At 34.1% G+C, this 18,112-nt stretch overlaps 1 protein-coding gene across 1 annotated transcript; it reads right to left on the reverse strand.

Annotated features, from left to right (window-relative positions):
• Window positions 1–4,938: 4,938 nt before the first annotated feature.
• On the reverse strand, window positions 4,939–17,271 carry LOC106666905 (high mobility group protein B3-like). Its single transcript, XM_014394440.2, has 5 exons — window positions 17,046–17,271; window positions 16,778–16,948; window positions 6,553–6,716; window positions 6,301–6,475; window positions 4,939–6,188 (listed from the first exon to the last, which is right to left on the reverse strand). Exons 1-5 carry the CDS (start codon window positions 17,253–17,255, stop codon window positions 6,078–6,080), a joined length of 831 nt encoding a protein of 276 aa, XP_014249926.1. The 5' UTR covers window positions 17,256–17,271; the 3' UTR covers window positions 4,939–6,077.
• Window positions 17,272–18,112: the final 841 nt, after the last annotated feature.

Consider the following 18,112-nt stretch of genomic DNA (forward strand, 5'->3'; position numbering starts at 1 on the left):
ATGATCTCGAAAACATTCTTTACAACATCCTATAAAGTCTCAAACTCTCAACGGACTATAAAGGAGAGGAGAACACAGGAGAGCATCAGATACAATGATATGGTACACAGATGGCCCAAAACAAATGAAGGAACCGGATCGGGCGTTTTCTGTACAAGCCCAAAACATAAGCAGTCAAACTCATTAGGGAAGTACACTTCGGTCTTTCAAGCAGAAATACATATCATCAATGCTTGTGCCCTGGAAAATCTTAAAAGAGGTTACACTGCCAAAAAAATCTTCATAAGATCTGATGGCCAAGCAGCCATTAAAGCATTAGTATGTAAAAATCACATTAAAGTTAGTCAATGAATGCATCCAAAATCTCCAAAACCTGGGGAAACACAACAACCTGATGATATCTTGGGTGCCAGGGCACAGGGGAATTTTGGGTAATGAGAAAGCAGACAGTCTGGCCAGAAGAGGATCTGCAAGATAATGAGGCCCCGGGCTTATATTTGGGATAACAAAAACAAATTTAGAATCCTCCTTCGCAGAATGGATCCAAATAAAACAAAAGGAGAAGTGGATAAACTCTAGTGGCGCTAGACATAGGGTTATGATCAAACAACCCTCACCAAGACTGGCAAAATCATTGCTGAAATTGGAGAGGGCCAAACTCAGAGGAGTAGTAGGACCCAACCTCACTGGCATCTGAGAAAACATCTACACAACATGGGTATATACGCGATGATCCCATTTGCAGATTATGTAATGAGGAGGAGGAAACAGCCACCCATATCATCTTCGAATGCGAAGCAACAGCTCAATGGAGATTTAACCTAAAGTATGGAAAAAACTTAGGGAATCAAATTGCATTTATCAATGACCTGATACTTCTAAGGAGAAGGATTTAGTCTATTGCACTAAGCTAAGGAACTAGGAAGCCAAAAGGCTGCAGTGCCTGGGGAGCACAAACCCCGCTTCCTAGTATCCTTTTTTACCATACCATACCGATGGTCCCTGGGAAACCTGACATGGCACAGTGCGAATAGGCTAAAAGGTCCTTATACCTTTAAAGTGAGGTACTCAACTCCTGGACCATCCCTTTCTAAACAGACTCCTATTAGTCACACACTCCCTCAAGGCCTCCTAATCCTAACTCCCGTCAACATCCACTACTTCCTCCCTTACAAAGTCTTGAGAGAAAACAGCATCCGCCCCAATCAAAAGTGTTATGCTGCCCATGTCAAATGACTCATTACGGTGTTAGATGCTGTCTTGAACGGAGCCTCTCTGATACTGAGCAACTGCTAACTAAAATAAACAAATTAGGCATGCAAAAAAGATCACCCTCTGCTGGGTTTCAGGGCATGTGGGAGTAGAGGCCAATGAGAGAGCAGTGGACGTCCTTGCAACGAAAAAACAAAAGCGGAAAGGAAATATTAGAAATGCTAAAAAGTACACACTTTCCAGAATCAAAAATTATTACCAACCTGGAAATTAGGAACAATACTGAACCTGTCAATGGGCACAAAACCAGCAGAGAAGATTGGCAAATCACCTGTGAAAAAATCAAAACGGCCATTGTCAACTTCAGCCCATACAAATATCCAGGAACAGACGGGGTATAACCAGTACTCCTTAAAAAGGGGAAAATACACTAATCCCTCTACTTGTAAAAATATACAAAAACTGCCTGGCAATGGGATGGATACAACCCAAGCACATGGAGAACTGTAAAAGTAGTTTTTAATAATTCAGATATCGTGAGATGCGGTCGGGTGTGATGTAGGTTTCAGAAAAACATTTTCTTTATCGTGCCGTTTCGATCTTTTATTGAGATCATCTTCAGGGCTCAAAGTGTTTGTGGTCACTCTCAACACGACACACAAGGATGGCACAATTACACAGAAGACAAACACTTTGAGCCCTGAAGATGATCTCAATAAAAGATCGAAACGTTGGCACGATAAAGAAAATGTTTTTCTGAAACCTACATCACACCCGACCGCATCTCACAATATCTGAATTACTATCGATTAACGGTCACTAATCTCTACACACGTAGTTTTTAATCCAAAGGTCGCACGGAAAAACTACCCAGATGCAAAATCGTACAGACTGCTCATTCTAACATCTATCTACTCAAAACACTCGAAAAGCTAGTTGAAAAACATATAAGGGGCAGCTTTCTAAAATAAAAACCCCTTCATAAATATCAACATGCCTACCAGAAAGGAAAATCCTGTGAATCAGCACTACACTAAATTCCCTGAACAACCAAATAATAGCATTAGGAACCTTCTTGGACATTGAAGGAGCATTTGATAACACTCCTTTTAAAGCAAAGGTTATATCACTGAAACAGCGAGGAACTGATAAAAAACTGCTGCAGATGGATAGAATCAATGCTAAAAAGCAGACAAGTACAGCCTCCATGTTCCACAAAAAGGTAGACGCATTGGTGACGAGAGGAGGTCCACAAGGAGGAATAATACTCTTGCCTCTTGTAGTGGAATGTGGTAGTGGATGACCTCATATGCAAATAAATCGAACCTATACCCAACCCAATATGCTATGCTATGCAGATGACATTGTCATACTAGTTAGTGTAAATTCGACTCAACATTCAGAGCTCACTCAAGGAGCACTAAACATGGTGGAACAATAGTGTTAATTTTTTGTTGTTCTTATTTTAACAAATAGTTATTCTAAAATGGGGACCGGCTTTCACAAAGAACGAGGGATACAACAGCTCTTAAAGGACGAAGTATAATACACACCCTAACAAATACATCAACACCTACATCTAACATTACACATGGACGTCCGCAAGGAGGAACACTCTTGCCTCTGTTGTGGAATGTTGTAATGGATGACCTCATATGCAAACTAAATGAGAGCGGAATCTATACCCAAGGCTATGCAGATGACATTGTCATACTAGTCAGGGGAAAATTCGATTCAACATTAAAAGAACACACCCAAAAAGCACTGAACATGGTGGAAGAATGGTGTTCACAAAGGGGACTTTGGGGACTGATTGGAACACTCTTTACAACATCCTACAAAGTACAACAGACAACAGTATAAAGGAGACAAAGTACTCAGGAGAGCTTCAGATACAATGATATATTTTGGTGGCTCCAAAACAAATGAAGTAACCGGATCGAGTGTTTTTTGTACAAGCCTAAAATATGAGCATCAAACTTAATAGGGAAGTACAAGTCAAGCATTAGCACGTAAAACGTTACATCAACGTAAGTCAATGATTATAACCAAAATTTCCAATACATGGGAAAAGACAACCTGATGATATTTTGGGTACCAGGACACAAAGGAAGGAATTTTTGGCAAAGAAAAGGCTAACACACTGTCTAGAGAATCTGCAAAGACTGAAATTATTCCTGGGATAACAAAAACAAACATACAATCCTCCATCACAGTATGGATCTAAAAAAGACAACATGAGAATTAGATAAAGTATGAACTATAGAGGTGCTGGACACGGTAAAATCATTGCTACTGTTAGAGAGGGCTAAATTCTTATTTTTCTGTGGAGTGAAACAACAGCCAAGGTTGTCTTAGTGAATGGAGATTTGAGTAGAACTTCTTAATAATAGAGCTCACATGGCCTTGTAAGCTTGGAGTTAAAAATAACATTGGGATTTTTAACTTCATGACTAATATTAATAGGGAAGCCATTAATATGAGTGGATAGGCAATCTGTATTAATGGTTTATTGGAGAGAGCTATAGAGATAGCTTCAGAGCATAAAGATGAAATTTAGAGAAGTTAAGAACTAATGTAAGATCATTTAGAAACATGGAAAAGGATAGAGCCTTGGAAAGGAACCGGACCAAAAACTAAAACAACCAACTCTAATAGTGCACTTCTAGAACAATAAAAAAGACCCGACTTAATCCATCAAACTAGACAAACATGTTAATAAACACCCTCTCCCCAAACATCCACAACCTTTTAACTAAAATTTACTCTACAAACTATCAAACAATAAAATAGTCAATAATTATTTGTTAAAAACATCCTGAAAGTTATGGAAAGTTTTCTGATGAAACAACTGCATATACTGCTACTCTCAAACTCAAACCTTAATAACTCAAATTTTTTCAAATCCCCCTCATTTCCTAGTGTTTTACTCTGTACGTTGAACATTTCAAAATGATAACCTCGATTAGACGAATTTTCTTTGTGAGCTCACACAACTAGCACAATTTCTATACCTGATGGGCTCCCCTCTCTCCCACTCTTAACAGTCCTGCACCAGACAGCACAAAGTACAGTTCATACTTATTGGGCAGTTCGTTCTGACGTGTTAGTACATTTATGTACAAAAAATGTGTGAAATGTCATTGTAAGACATTAAGTGTTGGGGAGAAACACAAGATTATTAAGGCATTAAGAAAAAGGGTGACATTGCCAAAGAATTTGGCATAACGCCTAATACCTTATTCACAATTTTAAAAAAATAGGGATAAGTACAGAAAGTAGATTAGCCGGCACATATCTCAAGAAGAAAAACTTCAATGTTACAATTTCCCCCAGAGTTTCAAGTTACCAAGTCGACTGTATTTTACCCCACCCAATTCAAGTGATTTACCGTTGTTTATTGGTTAAATAATATTTTTAACTTCTTTTGCATTATCCATTCTTCAGTTTAAAGTAAAAATTAAAAAAAAAAATTGTAACATTTAGGTCGATAAACATAGCTAGCTGGGTCAATGGCTATAAGGTTGGTAAATGCAATGAAACAATTACTATCCAATAAAAAGGCTAAAAGTATATTTCACAAACATAAAAAAAGGTTGAAAATTTGATCATTACTTGTAACCAAATAAATTTGATACAAACTACTTTATCAACAACAAATTCTTTCTTTTTTCTTTTTATTCAACAAGAGGTATATTAGAAATTTTTTCTTATTGTGAACAGTACTCAACAAATTTAAAATAATTTAATAGCATATTGAAAACCATAAACAAGTAAATCTAAAATGGTAATTAATGGACAAAAAATATTTTATTTCTTAATGATATTTAAGAGCCACTCTAATACAATTTTATTTCCAACATTGGAATGTACAAAACGTAACTTTATTTTTGCAAAAATTATACACTAAAATGACCACTAGTTTTTTTTTAAATGCCACAATTGAACCCTTAATCCTTTTACTATTAGATACAACAGCAGATAATTTTATGACATAATAATAAAACTAGTGGTTATTTATATTATGTACATCTTCAACTAGTAAAAATATATATTAATGTTTTATTTATTTACTCAATTTGTCTTATTATTAACATAATTAATTATGTGCTCATTTGTACAATTCTAAGTATTAAAAAAAGAGTATTAGAAAAATGATTCAAGGAAGTAGTTTTACAAAACCAAAACAAAAAAAGAAAAGAATTATAATTATTTAAAAAAATTAATAATTTATAATTTAATTAACTGAGCAACACTAATTGTTCATCCCAATGTAATATATTTGTGCTGCATTGCATTGAGGACTGTATATTGGATATTTGACGCTTTTTCTATCCTATTTTGAGATATTTTGTATTAGCAAGATGAAACGTCTGTATTGATTTTTGCAATGAATATCAATTCTGTGCCTCTGAAGAACCAATATATCCTTTTTCACAGTACGTAATATTTTAGTATTATATGTATATAATATATTTATTATACGAGCAGGGCACGCTATTACTAATAAAATTTTAATATAAAAATAAGGCAAAATTGGTGACTATTACAAACAGTCTCTTGACAGTAAAAAAAGGTAATATGATTCATTTGAGTAACCCCACTTTAGTATGAGAGGGGATGTGAGCTTTTAAGAAACAGTAAAATTTAGGAAATAATTTATGTAACATCAATGAAAAAAAAAAATGTTAAGATTAAACAAACACAAACCTTTAATTAGTAATTTTATAAATTCTTCATTTTTTATCAGTTCTTGTATTATAGTGTTCTGTAGGATCTACTTATAAAGTATTATGATTTAAAACCCGTAGAAAAGATGGTTGTAAAACAAATTTACAATTTCCCGAATTAAATAAAAGCTTTGATCACTCATCATCCTCTTCTTCTTCGTCGTCTTCATCATCACTTTTTCTTTTCTTTGCAGCAAGTGTAGCTGAGCTAGTGAATTTGCCCTTCTTTTTGTATTCTGTTATCTCCTGGAGAAAAATAAAAACATCCATCAGTACGAAGGTGCTAAATTTTTTGTTTTAAACATTATCACCACTTGTAAATTGGTACCATCATTTTGGTCTGCTTATTACAACTTACCCTATCATACCGAAGTTTATCTTTATCAGCCATTTCCTGATATTTACTTTTGACAGCGGGGTCGGCCTCAGCCCACCTACGGCCAAGCTCTTTTGATGTATCTCCAGCAGTATATTCTGGGTTAGCCTGTTTGACATTGCTACGCTCATCAATAGAAAAAAGAAAGAATGCTGACCTAAAATAAATGTAAAAAAATTACATTTTATGAAATGATAATAAATTGTTTTAGTAAGAATATAAAGTATTACTTACAAAGGCCTCTTTGGTGCATTTGGATCTTTCATTTGTTTACGTTTCTTTCCACGTTTTCCTTTATCATTTTCTGAAGGAGTATAATCCTTCATTTCTGACTCATAACGTTTTTTATCTTTGTCAGCAAGATCATGAAATCTTTTTTTATCCTTTTCTGTCATGGTCTGAAATATTATGAAAGCAATTAAGTAAAATACACATATAAGAAAAAACTAGTTAATACATATAATCAGTAAATAATAGTTATGAACAGAATTTCTCTTTTTCAGCGACAAATACTAATTACTCTATTAATTTGTCACTATTTTCCTATCGTGTATTTCTAGTTTCCAATCTAAAGTATTAAGAACATATTACCTTTTAAATAATCTGTCATTTAAATTAGATAAATAGAAAAATAGTAAATATGTATACTTTTCTAAATTTTTACAACTCTGCCATAACAGAAATGTATTTTAAAACTTCTATCTATCATTAATAACATTAATCATAGTTACTTTTATTTTTCTGACAATTTATTTATATTTTCATCATGGCCACCAAAATTGTGATAGGTTTTTGTTCAGAGAAAATTCTGATTTTCAAATTTAACTCCATGTAAAAATGGACAGGAAGTGGTCTCTGTAAAGTATGTGGGGAGCTAGAAGACAATATTGCAGACTAGGTTCAAAGTCATCTGCATGTACACATACACACGCGCGCGCGCGTGCATAACACACTTTATGTGAACTATGGTGATATTTGTACATTTTATTTTAGTAATATCAAATTTATTTAATATTTATGCATTATACAACATATAATCGATATTATCACAAAACCGGCGGGTAGTTTGAAAGATCAATTTCCCTGTGTTGATGGGCAAAAATTTAACAGTGGACCGTATTGTTAAGTAAGCTTCTGTTCATTTATTGAAGCAAAAATATATAAATGTTCATAATGGCGTATATAATCTTTTTCAGAATTTTAGGTTCAGGCTAGTTTTGAAAAAGGAGGTTTACAGCCTGTCTATATAATTTTCTATTCCTATTTATGTGAATTGATAACATATTGATTACCTGAACCAGACTTTTTAAAGGAAGTGAATTATTTTTTTGACAAACTGATGTCTAATCTCTATTGAAAATTATAAAACTTACAAACCATTACGGAATTCGCACATCTGGGTGGGGTGTATGCTATGGAGATTGTGCTGATCACAACATTACATTCATAGAAGAGAAAAATCCAACTATGTAGCCCCTGTTGTTAATTTCCTCCATATAAATGACCCTCAATAACGTAGTTTCTCGTATGAAGAAGTTTCTAAATCAATAATTGCTATTTTATATTGTTTCCTGCAAAATTCCAAATGCCAATCACTATCTTTGAATCAAGACTCAACGTACCATAAAACTGGTTGTNGCTGGCCCTCATAAATTTACAATTAAAAATTAACATTTTTTCTATTAATAATAATATCCAGCTTTGTTCAGTATAATGTAAAAAAGACAAACAAGCTTTTGTAGGATTTCAAAATAACTATTTGTAAATAATTATACATTTAACATTACACTAACTAATTTAGTGTTAAGGCACGTTTCTCTAACCAAATTAGCTCATCAATTGCTGGGATTTAAAAAATTATTAAATAGCCATAATAATATATTAAATTGCTTTATCCACCCAGAATGGGTCTAACATTTTTCATAATAAGAAAAGCTAAACATGTTTTTGTGGTTGGTAATAATAGTGGCATTTAAATGTTAAAATAATTAAATATAAATTAATTATTTAAAATTATATTTAATGATAATTCATGTTTCAATTTCTTTAACTAACTTCTAACTAATAGCTTGGGTTAAAAAAGCTTTAAAATTTTAAGATCAAGATATATTTATATAGATTACTCAGTATAATTGATATCAGCCTTCAATTCAGTAATTGTGTATTTTAAAAAAAAAAAAAAAAAAAAAAAAAATTTGAAAGAAAAATGCTCAGTTCCTTTTGCATGCTTTCAAGGAATAAATCCCCTTCATTAGGACTTTGAACCTAATAATTCAGAATGTTTTGATTGCAAACTGTGTACACCGTCAATTCATAAATACTCTAGGTTTAAAGTTTCAGAATATAAGCGGATGTTCATTTTTGCTAAAATTGTGAACTTATTAATAATAGTTTCTAATTTCTGACGAAGGGTATACAGGGTCCTCGATCCTTCCTTTTTAGATGGCCCGGTTAAATTTCTTTTGAACAGATAACATTATCTAAAAACAGAATGAATATGTATTTAATATTTTTTTGGCCTTAGATCTATGCATATTGATCATGGTGACAAATTCTTGTATGTGTGTTCATATTTGGGGGGGGGGGTATCGTGAAAAAAGGGCCTGGGGCGACGGTGGGAATCGAACCCATGACCACGGCGTCTATGAGCCGAGAGTCTTTCACGCTAACCACTCGGTTACAACTAATGTACAAATGATGTGTTTCTTTTGTCTTGTTTTTTAAAACCGTTTGTTAACTAAAAACGTACATACTCACACCAACATCATCCCAAGAAGTTCATACAACCAACTAGTTCCAAAACAACAAATGAAAATACTTAATAATAAAAACGAAATTAAGACATTCATTTTTACATTCTCTGTCTTAACATTGTAATTCGAGTGCAATTTCTTGGCTACATACAGAGAGTGTGTAGGAATGCAACCTGATATGAGGATTGTGCTTGCTTGCATGATCAAGGCTGTGAGAATCTGGGTCCTCTGTTCTGATTATTGGAGGAAATACGGTTGTTTTATTGTGTGTAATAATGATAGGAAGAATCCATTTAAGAGTGAGAGTGTGAATGGCTTTGGATTTAGGAACTGATTGCGGTTAGGGGCTCAAATGGCCTAGCTATTGACAGCACCCGGAGCCCAACCTTGGTTGCTGGACAGATAAGATCGAAGTCTAACCCTGGACTGCCAACACCCGGGGTGGGTGTTTCTTAAAGCCTGTCAGTAATATATTTTAAAATACAAATGCTGGAATTGTAGGTGGACTGCAAGAAGTGATACGCGCCACTGTACATGTGTGAATATATGTACACACATGTGCAGATTTGAGCTTATAAAAAACTTAATTATTTTTAACTTAAAAAAAAAATATATATATAATAATAATTCAAAATCTGATTGTGCCATTGTTTCCAGTGTAAAAAATATGAGAAAAAAGTGAAGTGACAGGCTCAATCCAGTAAATGTGTGTATATATGCACATAAAAAACACTATTATTTTAAACTTTAAAAAATAAAATAAATGTTAAAAAATCTAATTGCGCCATCATTTCCGGTGTAAAATTATAATAAAAAGAAGTGATAGGCTTAACCGTGTATACATACACACATGTGCAGATATGAGTTTTTTAAAAATTAACTTAAAAAATAAATAAATTTGATTGCGCCATCGTTTTCAGTGTAAAAAAATTATGAGCAAAAATTAGAAAAAAGAAACGAAAAATAGAAGTGATAGGCTCAATCCTGTACATATGCGAATGTATGTACACACACGTGCAGATTTGAGCTTAAAAAAAAAACTTTTTTATTTTAAGCTTTAAAACAATCTGATTGCGCCATCGTTTTCAGTGTAAAAAAGATAACAAAAATAGAAAAATGAGAAGCTCAATTCAGTAAATGTATGTCTATGTACGCAGATGTGCAGATTTGAGTGTTAAAAAAACAACTGTTATTTTCAACTTAAATTAAAAAAGCAAAAAATTAAACTCTTATTAAGCCTCGTTTTTAGGTAAAGCAAATCCTTTAAAACAATCGGTGAAAAATGTACACTTATTTAAAATTTCAAAGTTGTACCGGCTCTGAAAACGGGAGGAAAAAAACGACTACAGAAATGCGATTTTTTATTTTTCGACATTATCTGTGTATGAGAAATTCGTCCGGGCCATCTAACAATGACAACCTGTATAGTCATAGAAAGCTTGACAAAGGAACAAATTGTTTTTCTTTTCTTTCAAATTGGCCTTATCCCGGATTTCTCGATCTATTTATACTATTTTATCCTCCCATAACGTGTCCCGCATTTTTTAATCAAATGCCAAACTTGTATTTGTGAGTTTAAAAATAATTAAGGTATAAAGTTATATTTTATTTATGTCTGATTTTCCAAGATGCAAGCGGCCTCAGAAAGTCTAAAATATATTTTGATCGAATTAAGAAATTCAGAAACGAGGGCAAGATTTTCTAGACTCGCAGTTTAATCATTGTTTTACGGGTTTATCTCATGACGAGGAAAAACGTTCGTCCATCAATTCTTTTAAAATTGTCAAGTCCGTATTTTCGCCCCCGTCACGAGGGGAAAAAAACCCAACGGCGACCGACTATCGAAAAGAAAATCGGACTCTTCTTTAGCAATGGGCAATGGGTCGACGAATTACGAATAGGACGCAAAACAACTTGTGCCACTCGGCAAAACGTACGCATGTGCGAAGCATACTTTATGCTGACTCCCGTGTAGAACAACGCGTATTACATACACATAAATAATTGCAAAGTGCTGTGAAAACTACAAATTCGACCGTCGTAGCCAGCCGAGATTGTCGACCTAAATGCATCCGGCCTTTAGGTTTTAACAAATTTAAAGCCAGTCGGGTTAAATTGAAACCCATAAATTGCTAGTAGATAAATTTGATATTTGCCAAAGAACATAGTGGTGTTTTCTAACACGATTTGGATGGTTAAAACCACAAAGTAGTCAAATAAGTACTATACTAATAGTATAACTATTCTTATACTTCTTGATTTTTCTAAAGCCTTTTGTCACGATAAACCTTTATCTTCTTTTTCAACTTACTTCCCTTTCTGTCTCCTACAGCAGGGCTTCCTAAACTTTTTAGCCAGCGGACCCCTTTCACAAAACAAAATCGAGGGCGGATCCCTCGTATTCAAGTATTTAATATTGCACATCGTTATTGTATATGTAGTAAATTAAAGTTTTATAAATTCAGTCCAGTCGATTCCTAATTAGGTGATGGGAGAGAGATATCACTATGAAAACAAATATTAGATTGACATAGGTTACTACCCTTTTTAAAAAAGATGGTTCCTATTCACATTAAGTTGTTTCGCAACAGTCCGGATTTAGAGCCCTTTAGCTCATCGTCAGGTTGAAGGGTTTCCACAAACACGTCTCTAACGTTGAAACGCCCTTCAACCTGACGATGAGCTAAAGGGCTCGAAATCCGGTTTGTTGCGAAACAACTTAATGTGAGTAGGAACCATCTTTTTTGAAAAGGATCGAACTCCACACTCACCCCATCATTTATAATTTCTATTAATTTGCTAGTCAAAGCAGTAATGGATTATAGGTTACTACCTACTTAATTTACATAATTTGGAACACAAAAATAAAATTGAACATAAACTAATCAATAAGTATATAAAACGCATAAAACTCGAGCCAATTTCCAAAGTAATAATTTGAACATTAATGAATTAATGGGAAGAGTGAGGTTGTTTTTACCTGCACAATTTGGATATGTTGTATTTGATTTTTGATAACTGGAGACGGATATCGGGTTCAGCATCTAGAGAGCTTCGGTATTTAGTTTTGATGTCAGTATAGATAAAAAAAATTCGGATTCACATAGTTAAGTTGTGGCAAATGGAAGAACACGTTTTGCATTTTCAATGAGCGGTTGAAATTTTTTGTTTTCCAGGCGAGGCCAAAAATGGGGGTTAGTATCGCATACGAAAGTAGATTTCAATGTGGGGTCTGAAGTAGTCTATCAAACATTCCTATTCACTTGATGATAGACTGGTTGTCTTTGTATAAATTGAAAACATTTTGACCACCCATTCATGGTCTCGCAGCATTGTATTTCGGGGTGTTGGGAAGTAGTGCTCAAAGGTCATCTCCCAACTTCTCAACGTGCCGTTCGCAAGCTTCAGAGTTTGTTTTAGCCCAGGAAAACACCTCACCTCTTCTTTTTCAACAGATTCAACCCAAAACTGGATTTTTCTTTTGATGACGTGAACTTTGTCATTAGTATCGAAAGGTGTGAGTCAAAAAGTCCTAATTAACTATGGTCCGAATCTCAACAGATTATGGTGATTCTACTACTTCCAAACCTAGAGACCATCCCTAACCATTACTATCAAGACTAAACTTGTAAACGTTCGTGAAATAAGCGTTTTATTAGCCAGAACTTTGGAAAATATATTTTTTTTAGTTGAAAAACTAATTATGGTGATTCTAAACTACTACTTCCAAACCTAGAGGCCAACAAATTTCAGGAAGCGAACTCCATTTAATATCCTTTTTAGTGTTTTTTTAATTACTATCAACACTAAACTTGTAAACGTTCGTGAAATATGCGTTTTATTAGCCAGAACTTTGGAAAATATATTTTTTTTTTTGAAGTTGAAAAACTTATTGTGGTGATTCTAAACTACTACTTCCAAACCTAGAGACCAACAAATTTCAGCAAACGTACAAAATAAAAAACTTAAGGAAATATTCAATGAATTTATTAAACGTGTTTTTTCCACCTTACTAATCCGTCAGCTAAGGTTTTTTCCTTTCTTCCATCAATTTCTCCATCTATGAAAAAAGTAACTAAAAAAGAAATTACATCACTAAAAAGGATATTAATATTAGGTTTGGAAATAGTAGTTTAGAATCACCAATAGTTGTTTTTCAACTTCGAAAAAAATATCCTAAGTTCTCGCTATTAAAATGCTTATTTCAAGAATGTTTACCAGTTTAGTATTGATCACATCTTATCGGAAATCTAAGGTAGTTTTCGATGGTATCAACGGATTTGTACAAAACCTTTAGTTTTGCAGTTATAATTGTTTATTTGAAAGCAAGGTCTTGAAATCTTAAAAAATCAGTAAAAGTGGAATAACGCCGAAACCGCTGAAATTCTGACCATAGTTAATTAGAACATTTTGGTTACATTTTGAATGTAGAATCTACTGGCAAAGTTTGTATCACGAGTAGCCGAACACCCTGTATAGACATAAAGTAGCTCGTAAGTTTTTTTCAACTAACAAGGAGACGACCAGGTTTGTGTGTCACAGATTGGGACCAAACATTTTTTGTGAGTGTAACTCCAAAATATCGGACGTGTATCCGCCACTTCTTGCGAATTTATCATTTTACAGCATTTTTAATGTAGATTGCAATAAAAATATAATAGAAGCTATCAAAGTTTATCAATAACCAAAACATTTTAAAAACCAAACATTTTTTCAATTAAACTAGGACTTAATTTTTTTTCTCGTGAAATTAATATGCAATTTCGTTTTAGCACCTCTAGAAACCCATAAATCATTTTTATTTGAATTTAAATTTATCAATTTTTTGACCACTAAAATTTTTCCGCTTTTTGAGAACTCGTTTTCGGAATATCTGATTTAAACGGCTATAATTCAAACACGGCTAAAAGGATTTCAACGTACATTTGAAAAAAAAGGAACATTTTTTTAACGAAGTATGTACTACCAAAATATATGAAATATTTCTATAAGAAAATACACATGATAGCAAAATTATTTGTAAGAAATTAACCTCATTTTAGAAATGGAAATGATAGTCCGATTTTAATGTTTGATACAGCTACAAAATGAAATTTCTTTAAAACGAATTATCAACTATCAAAATCGGTCCATTAGCTTTTGAAATTATCAGTCAAAAAATTAATTCATACCGATTTCCGCGAAAGTCGGTATCTTTAATGAATCTATTGTTTAATAAATTTTATGACGCTACAATCACAATGAGGTCAAATCCAAATTTTGAACATTTTCTGACCTACTTTGCTGACAATGTTTTGTTTAAAATATTCGTAAAAAAGCAAGATTTAAATAAAATTAAAAGTAAATAATAATTAAGAGGAGTTAGGCCAAAAAATAAAGGTCAGTAATTATAGTGATAATAATAGGCAATGACAACAACCATCCCTAACAATGGTGGTCAGTAAGAGCAAATAATGATCTGCCATGATGAAAGCATCGAAACGCAAAATCGCGGAGTATATAATTATTGTAAATATGAAAAGGAGGAAAAAGTTCTATATGGTTCTAGAGTTGATTTTGAGACGAGAAAAAGTCTGTACCTACAATCAATTATGTCTGAGCTCAGTATTTTGGATCCAGCTCAGTTTTCGATTTTTTTTTCTTCCAAGAATGAAACCTTTTGATTTCGAAAAGCTTGCTTGTAGAACTGGTTGAACTCTTATATCAATGCAAGATACCAAATTCAGAAAAGCTATTAGTGTAACAGAACGACTTGCTGTAACTTTGCAAATTAAGCATCTGATAAGTAGGTACCTGCTGTACCTACTAACCCCATGTAGTTCCGCCGCCGGTTGACCATGGTACGTGGTACATTCTTCGATTTCACCTTTAAACCACTCTTTTTTTGTCAACAATGTTCACACAGAACTTACTGTACAATGCCAAAAAAGAAGACGAATAGCTAACTTTCGCGCTAAACTGTTTACATCAGTCACTTTTTTACCTGACATAAATATCACGCAATATCTGTCAGATAGCAACGTACCTGTCGTGGAACCCTTCTGCCCATAATCCTAGTCCATCTATCGTGGCAATTTTCGACCGCAGACCCACCATCGAAGATTATTATTATTAGATTTTTTTCCAGATTCACTCGCAAAATAACTCATATAAATGAATAAATTAGACCGCCAGGCAGACGAAAAGTGATCAGCAACGATCAAACTACAACAATTTTAAGGTTCAATAGCAAAAAAATTAATCCAAGGTTGAAAATCAATACAATTAAGTACTAATAAAGGGATGCTTTTTAAAATTTGGGATATTTTTTTAAATATCGGTAATAGGTAGTATTGAAAAGGCCAAGCCCATTGATGATTAGTATTATTACAGATTTGTTTTGTTTTTTCTTGTCGTATGTTAAAAAAAAGTTTAAAAAACAATTTTTTTTAAAATTTTTATATATTAAAAAAATTAAAAACAAAAAACAATCTCTGTAAAATTAAAACTCGAAGCGCCTGAGTTTATTTTCGAAGTCTACTCAAACTACTTTTTGCGTTAGTTAATGATATAAAATTATTATTAAAAGTTGGGAAACTATTCTACAGGAATTTCATGTACGGTCCCTAAATGTAAACCGTCTGAATTCTTAACTGAATAAGGTAGTATAGCGAAGAGGGGGGTTGGTCGTTGACCATAAGATAGTTCACTCAATGGTCGACCACGACCTAGGTCACACCAAGTGGGGGTCACGTGCTTCCATTAACACCTTCGGCGGTACGTCAATCGTTCAAACGTCGACCTAAACGGAACACCGATTGTCCCATAATTTACAATTATGTACGAGGTGTACGGATGGCAAAAAATAAGGTAAAAACACGTCCCGACAACAAGCGTGTTACATAAGCGTTGGATGATGCCAGATGTGAAATTCGGGTGCCCGCCCCCCACCAGTTGAGAACTATCAATAAGCATTATCAAATTATTTTCGAATGAAAAGTGTCGGGTGTAGGAAACTCGGAGCCGAGGGTCGAACCATTGATTTTGAAAGTGGTGTAAAATGCGCGCGCAAATATTATAAAGTCTGAGGGGAGAAATAGATGGGAGAACGAGAGAGAATAAGGGGGTGGGAGAAAGAGAGAAAACGAGAGTGTGAGAGATGAAGGACGGAGGGTGGTGGGTATTGTAATTATACTCTGTATATTACTATCAGGCTTTTATCCAACTCGGTCTCACCCTCTCTTCCTTTTCCCTTGATCTCTTTCTAATCCACCCTATCTTTTCCACCCGCCCTCGGCAGAAAAACTCCACAACTCCAATCCAACTAACACACTAAAGCATAAAACAAGAGATTTACAATTACTTAAAACTCCGCATCAACATCGTTGGGGCTTATTTATCAATAAGGAAAAAAGAGAAAATATGAATATATTTATGCATAACTCGAGGACGATGACGTTTTATCCGAGTTGTTTGTTGCACTCAATTATGGATTTACTTTAAAAATTTTCACATGAAAACTTTAAATATTTTTAAAGTAAATGTATATCAATGTTATTGATTTACTTTTTATTTAGTTAAGGAATTATTTTGGGTCATGATTTGAAAGTATGAAACAAATTGTCGTCGCCATTACCAGTGGTATGTTTTTGAAGGGTAACTGTTCTACTAAAATAATAAATAAGTCTTGCGTTAGAAATTAACGATTAACAAGTAAAAAGACTCACCTTCCACCTTTCAGCACATTTCTTAGAGAACTCAGCGAAAACAACGTTTTCCTCAGGGTGTTTTTTCTTGTGCTCCTCTCTGCAGATCTGTACGAAGAATGCGTAGGCGGTCATCCTACCTCTTGGTTTAGTCTCTGAACCCTTCATGGCTTTAGGCATAGCTCCTCTACTCTAAAAGTAAAGAACATTATAAAAAATTAAAAAAATCACTTATTGAAAGGTTGGATGGGGGATGTGTGAGACCACGTGGACAGAATGAAAGGTCTACCATGGAGTTATGTTGTTGTATGTGATGGACGGACCCGACCGAATTATTGTCCATTTGAGGTGTGGGACACCACCAGTAAGAAGAGGGTTGATTGGAATAACTACCACCGGCCATGCCGGTTTGTGGCGGTTTATAAGAGGAGAACATGTGCTGGTGATGGTGGTCTTGATGCCACCATGGGCTTTCTTCTTGCCAACGTTCCTCACCCATAGAAATACAGGAATCTAACTGCCGCAGATCCCGCGCTCTTCGCTCGATACTCTCTCCCACCCTCTCTCCTCATAATCAACAACCCCACCACCACCCACATCTCGCAAAAGTTACAAATTTAAATCCCCCTACCCTCCATTCGTTTAATTTTTTAATTGCGCGTAGTGTTTGTTAACATATAAATATTTATAATACAACTTATCGATCCATAGGACTACTATGGGGCCACCCCTTTACCAACCCCCAACCCCTCAAAAATGATACGCTTCCTGACTTGAGACACAATCATACATTTTTAAAAGATTCTGAAGAAATGCACGTCCTCTATTGGATTGTTCCGGCAATATACATACAAGTAACGATTTACTCATATGATGTGTCTTCTCAACTAGGACTTTCCGACAAACGACTAAGAAATCAATCAGATCCAATAAATTGTACGAAGACAATGTGTTATGCGATGCAACAAATATGCCCACAACAGTTAACTTTCACTCAATTAGAAGAACGTCATTAAATTTCTTTACAAAAAAATTAACATATGAAGTATAAAGTCGAATAGAGTGAGTTTTTTCCCTTACAAATGAGACATCGGCCATTATGAGGTAAGTTAATTAGCCGAGTATAAAAACCCAGGACTCATCCAAAATAGCCAATGATAACCATTTGAATTCGTAAAAGAATCTTAAGGGCTAAAATGTGCGATCTACAAGATACATGTATATACGGTGAAACAATGTAGTGGAGGACATGAATATGTAAGTACTGTTTTTAATATTCAAGAGTGTCGAATAATCCCGCTGATTTTCTGTTTTAGACGACTTTCCATGATGGATCTACTAAAGGAAGCCGACTGT

The sequence above is a fragment of the Cimex lectularius genome, unplaced genomic scaffold (genome assembly GCF_000648675.2).
Source record: "Cimex lectularius strain Harlan isolate CLEC.00 unplaced genomic scaffold, Clec_2.1 scaffold115, whole genome shotgun sequence".
NCBI lineage: Eukaryota > Metazoa > Arthropoda > Insecta > Hemiptera > Cimicidae > Cimex > Cimex lectularius.